General features: G+C 52.9%; 1 protein-coding gene across 1 annotated transcript; it reads left to right on the top strand.

The window, feature by feature from the left end:
* Nucleotides 1-5,211: 5,211 nt before the first annotated feature.
* LOC140460188 (proteasome subunit beta type-5-like) lies at nt 5,212-9,142 on the top strand. Its single transcript, XM_072554579.1, has 3 exons — nt 5,212-5,436; nt 7,532-7,838; nt 8,822-9,142. Exons 1-3 carry the CDS (start codon nt 5,227-5,229, stop codon nt 9,106-9,108), a joined length of 804 nt encoding a protein of 267 aa, XP_072410680.1. The 5' UTR covers nt 5,212-5,226; the 3' UTR covers nt 9,109-9,142.
* Nucleotides 9,143-9,441: the final 299 nt, after the last annotated feature.

Below are 9,441 nucleotides of genomic sequence, written 5' to 3'. Positions count from 1 at the left end.
AGTGGCCCTAAGCCGCAACATGACCTCCCAACTCCTGTACTCAATACTCTGACCAATAAAGGAAAGCATACCAAACACCTCCTTCACTATCCTATCGACCTGCGACTCCACTTTCAAGGAGCTATGAACCTGCACTCCAAGGTCTCTTTGTTCAGCAACACTCCCTAGGACCATACCATTAAGTCCTGCTAACTTCAGTTTCAATCTGAAAAAATCTTCTGCCTATTGGAATTTCTCAACACAGAAACTTAAACCCTGTGTTCAAAAACATCTCAGGATAGTTGGAATGTCTGAAAGTGTTCTAGGACAAGAGTAATGGGACATTACTTTCAATCTTCACTGTGGAACTACTATATTCACAGGCACTGCAACAAAACCACATTGTGACCATTCATCTGTCCAAGCCCGAGGGAGCGTTGCTGAACAGAGAGACCTGCGAGTGCAGGTTCATAGCTCCTTGAAAGTGGAGTCGCAGGTCGATAGGATAGTGAAGAAGGCGTTTGGTATGCTTTCCTTTATTGGTCAGAGTATTGAGTACAGCAGTTGGGAGGTCATGTTGCAGCTGCACAGGACATTGGTTAGGCCACTGTTGGAATATTGCGTGCAATTCTGGTCTCCTTCCTATCGGAAAGATGTTGTGAAACTTGAAAGGGTTCAGAAAAGATTTACAAGGATGTTGCCAGGGTTGGAGGGTTTGAGCTACAGGCAGAGGCTGAACAGGCTGAGGCTGTTTTCCCTGGAGCGTCGGGGGCTGAGGGGCGACCTTATAGAGGTTTATAAAATCATGAGGGGGCAGGGAGAGGGTAAATAGGCAAAGTCTTTTCCCTGGAGTGGGGGAGTCCAGAACATGAGGGGGAAAGGTTAAAGGTGAGAGGGGAAAGGGATCCAAGGGATAACTTTTTCCCCCAGAGGGTGGTGCGTGTGTGGAATGAGCTGCCAGAGGAAGTGGGGGAGGCTGGGACAATGACAGCATTGAAAAGGCATCGGGATGGGGACAGGAATAGGAAGGGGTTAGAGGGAGATGGGCCAAGGGCTGGGGAATGGGACTGGATTAGGGTTAGGGATATCTGGGTCAGCACGGACGTGTTGGGCCGAAGGGTCTGTTTCCATGCTGTATGAGTGTATGGTCTGTTTTAGGACTTTTCAATTCTTTTTCAGTTACAATTTGTAAGAGTATGTTACAAAACATTTCAAATTGCAGAAACTGCAAAAAGGTTCACCTCATAACTCAGAACTAACATAAGAACATAAGACCTAGGAACACGAGTCGGCCGTCTGACCCTTCGACCTTACTCCACCATTTCATAAGATGACAGCTGATCTTTTTGTGGCCTCAGCTCCACTCACCCACCCTCTCACCATAACCCTTCATTCCCTCATCGTTCAAAACAAAAATCTACCTTCGCTCGAAAAACGTTTACTGAAGTAACACCAACGACATCACTGGGCAGGGACTTCCATAGATTCCCAAACCCCGAGTGAAGACGTTCCTTCTCAATTCAGTCCGAAATCTGCTCCCCCCCGAATTCTGAGGCTATGCCCTCTTGTCCTAGTTTCATCTGTCAGTAAAACATCCTCTCTACATCTGTCTTATCCAGTCCCTTCATAATTTTATAGGTATCTCTAAGATTCCCCCCCTCATTCTTCTAAATTCCAAAGAATATAATCCCAGTCGACTCAGTCTCTCCTCATAAGCCAACCCCCTCAACTCCAGAACCAACCTAGAGACCCTCCTCTGTACCCCCTCTACTGCTTGTCCATCCTTTCTCAGGTAAGGAGACCAAATCTGCACACAGTACTCCAGGTGTGGCCTCACTAGCACCCCGTTACAGCTACAACATAACCTCCCTGTTTTTAAACTCCATCCCTTTAGCAATGAAGGACAAAATTCCAATTGCCTTCCTAATTAGCTGCTGTGCGTGCGGTGATTCATGCACAACCCTCTGTGATTCATGAACAAGGAAACCCAGGTCCCTCTGCATAGCAGCACACTGCAACTTTTTAACCATTCAAGTAATAGTCCTTTTTACTGTTACCCTGACCAAAATGGATGACTTCACATTTATTAACATTGTATTCCATCTGCCTGACCTTTACCCACTTACTTAAAGTATCTATGTTCATCTGTAAAGTTTCACAGTCCTCTGCACACTTTGCTCTGCCACTCATCCTCGTGTCATCTGCAACATTGACAGACCACACGTGGTCCCCAACTCCAAATCACCGATATAAATTGTAAATAATTATGGTCCCAACACTGATCCCTGACGCACACCACTAGTTACTGATTGCCAACCAGAATAGCATTCATTTATTCCCACTCTTTGCTTCCTGTTAGTCAAACAATCCTCTATCCATGCTAATACTTTGCCTGGAATGCCATGCACCTTTATCTTATGCAGCATCCTCTTGTGTGACATCTTTTCAAAGGCCTTCTGTAAATCTAGGTACACCACATCTACCAGGTCCCCATTGTCCACCTTGCTTGTAATGTCTTCGTAGAATTCCAGCAAGACCTGCCCTTCATGAACCCATGTTGCGTCTGCCCAGTGAGACAATTTCTATCCAGATGCTTTGCTATTTCTTCCTTGATAATAGATTCAAGCATCTTGCCCACTACAGACGTTATGCTAACTGGTCTATAATTCCCCACATTTTGACTACCTCCCTTTCTAAACAGTGGCGTCACATTTGCTGTTTTCCAATCCCCCAGAGTCCAGAGAATCTGGAAAATTACAAGTGCAGTTGTTATTTCTCCCGCCATCTCTTTTAGTATCCTGGGGTGCATTCCATCAGGGTCAGGAGACTGGTCTGGTCTTAGCTCCGTTAGCTTTCCCACCACTATCTCGTACGTAATAATGACTGTTTCCAGGTCTTCACCTACCTTCGTCTCTTTGTCAATTACTGGCATGTTATTGGTGTCCTCCACTGTGAAGACTGACACAAAATCCCTGCTCAATGCCTCAGCCATTACATCATATCCCATAACTGAAAACCTCTTCTCATCCTCTAAAGGAACAACGTTTTTACTTTAGCCACCTCATTTCCTTACCCAGTGATAAACTTTACAAACCTAAGCCTTGAGCCATCCAGTCCAGTCTGTCATACTGTTCCATCATGCGTATCTTACTGAGTCACAGAGTCATGGAGCTGTACAGTGTGGAACAGGCTCTTCGATCCGACTCGTCCATACCAATCAGCGTTCCTAAATGAATCTCGTGTTGTCCTTGGAGATGGGGAGAAGCACAGGTTCATCTGAATGATACTGGTGTTAAATTATAACTGTTTTCAGTGGTAGTATCTCGAGTATAGAATGTCAAATTGGTCAAACTAAGGTGGTGAAGACATTTGTTGAAATCGCTCCTTAGCGATTACTCGCTGACAGAGTTGAAGGTAAATGACTGACCTAGTTAGGAACCTGGCTGACCAGTCCGAGTCAGAGAGTGGGGAGAATGGGCAAATATTTTAATTTTACCATAGTTGCATTTTTCCCCAAGATGGGGAGTTGCAAGACTCGGGGACACATTGTTAAGGTTAAAGGAGACGGATTTAAAAAGACATAAGAGGCAAAGTTTTTAAAAAGAGGGTGGTTCGACTTCAGAATGAATTTCCTGAGGTTTGGAATATTGCGTGCAATTCTCCTTTCTATTGGAAGGATGTGGTGAAACTTGAAAGGGGTCAGAAAAGATTTACAAGGATGTTGCCAGGGTTGGAGAGTTTGAGCTACAGGGAGAGGCTGAACAGGCTGGGGCTGTTTTCCCTGGAGCGTCGGGGGCTGAGGGGTGACCTTATAGAGGTTTACAAAATCGTGAGGGACATGGATAGGATAAATAAGTCTTTTCCCTGGGGTCAGGGAGTCAGAACTAGAGGGCATAGGTTTAAGGTGAGATGGAAAAAATATAAAAGGCACCTAAGGGGTAATGTTTTCACACAGAGGGTGGTACGTGTATGGAATGAGATGCCAGATGAAGTGGTGGAGGCTGGTACAATTACAACATTTAAAAGGCTTCTGGATGGGGACAGGAATAGGAAGGGTTTGGAGGGATATGGGCCGGGTGCTGGCAGGTGGGACTAGATTGGGTTGGGATATCTGGTCGGCATGGACGGGGCAGTCCGAAAGGTCTGTTTCCATGCTGTACATCTCCCTGACTTTAAGTGGTGGACCTGGGTACAATTACAACATTTCAAAGAAATTTTGACAAGCACATGAACAGGAAAGGTTTGAAGGCATAGGGGCCAGGAGCAGGTAGGAGAGACTAGTTTAGTTTGGGATTATGGTCAGCATGGACCGGTTGGATTGAAGGGTCTGTTTCCATGCTGTGTTGTCTCTAAGACAGACTGTAACTAGGGCTGACCACAAGGATCAGGGACCCCAGCTATTCACAATGTTTAATCAACTGATTGCTCATATGGTAGAAGGCCATATCTATAACTCTGAAATTATTGTTGTCAGCAACGTAAACGTTTGTGGAAGAATAAAACGGAAATATAAATGTAAAATGTAAAAGAAAGTATAAAATGTAAAATAAATCACACAACACCAGGTTATAGTCCAACAGGTTTAATTGGAAGCACACTAGCTTTCGGAGCGACGCTCCTTCATCAGGTGGTTGTGGAGAATAAGATTGTAAGACACAGAATTTATAGCAAAAGTTGACAGTATGATAGAACTGAAATGATATATTGAAAAAAGACCCAGATTGTTTGTTAAGCCTTTCATCTTTTATCATGCCCATGTTGGTTTCAGTTCTTTCATTCGTAAATCACAATATAAAATGCACTAAAAATCTAAATGTATATATAAAATATAAATATAAAACGTAATTGTAAAGGTAAAATGTAAATGGTAAGAGTGTAAGTGTAAAATATAATTTGGAGTGTTAATGTAAAATCCATCCATTATAAATGTAAATGAGGATATAAAAGTAAATGTTTACATAAAACATAAAATAAAGTATAAATAGTAATTATAAACATAAACTGTAAATGTACCAGGTCCTGTACAATGTAATAGTAAATATAAACTGTAAAAGGTAGTAATGATTCTCAATGTCTTGGTGAAGACACAATAGACTCTGATGCTCCATGTGTTACAGCCTGAGTCCTCCAGGGACACCCACTTCCGGGTCATCCAGGGACACACATCGATCCCCGATCACATCGATCCGCGTGACGACATTTCCGGCCTCCCCGCTCACCCGCCTCCGCCGTCACTTCCGGACCAAGATGGCGCTGGCGGACGTGCTGAGTTGTTCCTCGTTCGGGTCCCGGAGCAGCTGTGTCCCGGGGCCGGGAGGGGGAGCGGCCCCAGGCCCAGGCCCGGGCCCGGGCCCGAACCACCTGGGGCTGGACTTCCTGATGGTCCCGGGGGCCCGGGAGAGCGGCACCGGGGACAGGATCGAGATTTTACACGGAACCACCACCTTGGGATTCCGGGTCAGAGTTCACCCGCGTCACCACCCCCCCACCCCCTCCCACAACACCCCCCCCACAACACCCCCCCAACCCCACAACACCCCCTCCCCCCCACCCCCCTCACCTCCCCAACACCCCCCCCCCCACCCCACAACACACCCCCCCTCACCTCCCCAACACCCCCCCACCCCCTCCCACAACACACCACCCCCCTCACCCCCCCAACACCCCCCCACCCCCCCCACAACACACCCCCCCACCCCCTCCCACAACACACCACCCCCCTCACCTCCCCAACACCCCCCCACCCCCCCAACACACCCCCCCACCCCCTCCCACAACACACCACCCCCCTCACCTCCCCAACACCCCCATCCCCCCCAACACACCCCCCCACCCCCTCCTCCACCCTCCCCCCCCAACACCCTCCCACAACACACCACCCCCCTCACCTCCCCAACACCCCCCCCACAACGCCCCCTCCCCCCCAACCCCACAACACACCACCCCCCTCACCTCCCCAACACCCCCATCCCCCCCAACACACCCCCCCACCCCCTCCCACAACACACCACCCCCCTCACCTCCCCAACACCCCCCCCACAACGCCCCCTCCCCCCCAACCCCACAACACACCACCCACCACCCCCCTCACCTCCCCAACACCCCCATCCCCCCCAACACACCACCCCCCCCACCTCCCCAACACCCCCATCCCCCCCAACACTCCACCCTCACCCCCCCAACACCCCCATCCCCCCCAACACACCCCCCCACCCCCTCCTCCACTCTCCCCCCCCAACACCCCCCCACCCCCTCCCACAACACACCACCCCCCTCACCTCCCCAACATCCCCCCCCCACAACGCCCCCTCCCCCCCAACCCCACAACACACCACCCCCCTCACCTCCCCAACAACCCCATCCCCCCCAACACTCCACCCTCACCCCCCCCAACACCCCCATCCCCCCCAACACACCCCCCCACCCCCTCCTCCACCCTCCCCCCCCCAACACCCCCCCACCCCCTCCCAACACCCCCCCACCCCCTCCCACAACACCCCCCCACCCCCTCCTCCACCCTCCCCCCCCCAACACCCCCCCACCCCCTCCCCCAACACCCCCCCCCCTCACCTCCCCAACACCTCCCCACAACGCCCCCTCCCCCCCAACCCCCCAACACACCCCCCTCACCTCCCCAACATCCCCCCACAACGCCCCCTCCCCCCCAACCCCACAACACACCACCCCCCTCACCTCCCCAACACCCCCCCCACCCCAGCAACCCCACAACACACCACCCCCCTCCCCCCAACATCCCCCTCCCACAACACCCCCTCCCCACCCCTCCCACAACACCCTCCCCCAACCCCACAACACACCACCCCCCTCCCCCCAACACCCCCCTCCCACAACATCCCCTCCCCACCCACAACACCCCTTCCCCACCCCCCCCACCCCACAACACACCACCCCCCTCACCTCCCCAACACCCCCATCCCCCCCAACACACCACCCTCACCCCCCCAACACCCCCATCCCCCCCATCACTCACCCCCCCAACACACCCCCCCACCCCCTCCTCCACCCTCCCCCTCCCCCTCCCACAACACACCCCCACAACACCTCCCAACACTCACCCCACTCACATACCCCCCCCACTCACCCCCCCCCACACAACCCCTCGACACTCACTCCCCACTGACCCTCCTGCCCCACCCCACAACCCCCCCGCCAACACACACCCTCACCCTCCCCACTGACCCCCACACCCCTCAAACCCCTCCCTCACACACCCCTCAAACCCTCCCCACACACTCACCCTCCCCACCCCCACGCACTCACCCTCCCCACCTGCCCCCACCCCACCTGGCCGCAGTGGGTGAGAGACAGGAAGGAGAGGGTGGGTGGGGTGTGTGAGAGGCAGGAAGGAGACAGGCTGCGTGGGGAGGGGGCTCAGGCCGAGGTGAGGGGGTGACGGAGAGAGAGACGGTAAAGAGAGGGGTTTGTGAACAGGAAGGATGGATGAAGGTAAAGACTGAATGAGCAGCAGTGACCTCCCAACCTGACAGTGTCTCTGATTTCCTTGCTCTCTCTCTCTTTCTCTCCGGTCCAGTTTGCCCACGGTGTGATTGTGGCGGTGGATTCCCGGGCCACCGCCGGCTCTTATGTGGCATCCCAGACGGTGAAGAAGGTGATTGAGATTAACCCGTACCTCCTGGGTACCATGGCCGGGGGAGCAGCAGACTGCAGCTTCTGGGAACGCCTCCTGGCCCGTCAGTGCCGCATCTATGAGCTGAGGAACAAGGAGAGGATCTCTGTGGCTGCTGCCTCCAAGCTGCTGGCTAACATGGTCTACCAGTACAAAGGCATGGGTCTCTCCATGGGCACCATGATCTGTGGCTGGGACAAGCGAGGGCCAGGTAAGGGGGCAGCCTGGGATGCTGCCCATTCACCCTTCTTATCCCTCAGGTTGGGTGTTGGCAGGGCTCATCTCAATCAGAGAATCCCCGTGGTGTGGACAGAGGCCCTGCAGCCCAATAAGAAGAGTCACCCACCCAGACCCATTCGCCTACCCTGTCACCCCACATTTACCCCTGACTAATGCACCTAACCGACACATCACTGGGCACTATGGGTAATTTAGCAAAGCCAATCCACCCCAACCTGCACATCCCTGGGCACTATGGGTAATTTTAGCATGGCCAATCCACCCTAACCTACACATCACTGGGCACTATGGGTAATTTAGCACAGCCAATCCACCCTAACCTGCATATCCCTGGGCACTATGGATAAGTTAGCACGGCCAATCCACCCTAACCTGCACATCCCTGGGCACTATGGGTAATTTAGCATGGCCAATCCACCCTAACCTGCACATCACTGGGCACTATGGGTAATTTAGCACGGCCAATCCACCCCAACCTACACATCCCTGGGCACTATGGGTAATTTAGCACGGCCAATCCACCCTAACCTGCACATCCCTGGGCACTATGGGACAATTTAGCATGGCCAATCCACCCCAACCTGCACACCCCTGGGCACTATGGGTAATTTAGCATGGCCAATCCACCCTAACCTGCACATCCCTGGGCACTATGGGTAATTTAGCATGGCCAATCCACCCTAACCTGCACACCTTTAGACTGTGGGAGGAAACCCACGCAGACGCAGTGGGGGGAGAATGTGCAAACCCCACACAGACAGTTACCCGAGGCAGGAATCGAACCTGGATCCCTGGCACCGTGAGGCAGCAGCGCTAACCATTGAGGCACCGTGTCACCCAAGGGTCTGTGAAAAGTGTGCTGCTCCTGCAGTCGGCCATCTTGGATGGTGCTTCTGCCTTGTTTCTCTCCCACCTTCTCTGACCTTCTCTCTGTCTCTCACAAACCCCCTGCAGGTCTCTATTACGTCGACAGCGAGGGGAATCGAGTCTCGGGCCAGGTCTTCTCGGTGGGCTCGGGCTCCGTCTATGCGTACGGCGTGTTGGATCGAGCGTACCGCCATGACATGAGCCCCGCCGAGGCCTACGAACTGGCCAAGCAGGCTATCTACCACGCCACTTACCGCGACGCTTACTCCGGGGGGATCGTCAGCCTCTACCACGTCAAGGAGACCGGCTGGGTGCGCATCTGTCGCGATGACGTCATGGACCTCCATCAGAAGTACAAAGAGGGCTGTGCCTAAATCCAGGCCGTTGGGGGGGTAGGGGGTAGGGGGTGTTGGGGGGGGGGGGGTGGTGCGGGCTGCGGAGGATAGGAGACACACTCAGGGCTGGGGGGCCAGGGTGGTTCGTTCATTGAGTTGAGGTTTGCTCCGGCAGAGTCAGGGTGAGGGATCCCCCACCTCCCTTCTATCTCTCTCACTCTTGCTCCCCTCCCCCAGTCCAAGCTCAGAGGTATTTCACTGGGTGGTGGGGGCAGGTGGAGGAGTGAGGAGTAAAGAGAGAGAGAGGAAATGCATCTTCTGTGCTCCAGCTTTACAAATTCTCTACTGGGATTGGGAGGGGTGTGCCTGGGA

Source organism: Chiloscyllium punctatum, chromosome 36 (genome assembly GCF_047496795.1).
Source record: "Chiloscyllium punctatum isolate Juve2018m chromosome 36, sChiPun1.3, whole genome shotgun sequence".
In the NCBI taxonomy this organism is placed as follows: Eukaryota; Metazoa; Chordata; class Chondrichthyes; order Orectolobiformes; family Hemiscylliidae; genus Chiloscyllium; species Chiloscyllium punctatum.
Note: the sequence above shows the minus strand (reverse complement) of the source record. Positions and strands in the feature narration are given on the sequence as shown.

Excerpts from the sequence above, each read along its gene's own strand:
- LOC140460188 (XM_072554579.1), top strand. The coding sequence starts at position 5,227 with ATGGCGCTGGCGGACGTGCTGAGTTGTTCCTCGTTCGGGTCCCGGAGC. Across the intron at positions 5,437-7,531 it reads CCACCACCTTGGGATTCCGG|TTTGCCCACGGTGTGATTGT; the intron begins GTCAGAGTTCAC and ends TCTCCGGTCCAG. Across the intron at positions 7,839-8,821 it reads CTGGGACAAGCGAGGGCCAG|GTCTCTATTACGTCGACAGC; the intron begins GTAAGGGGGCAG and ends AACCCCCTGCAG.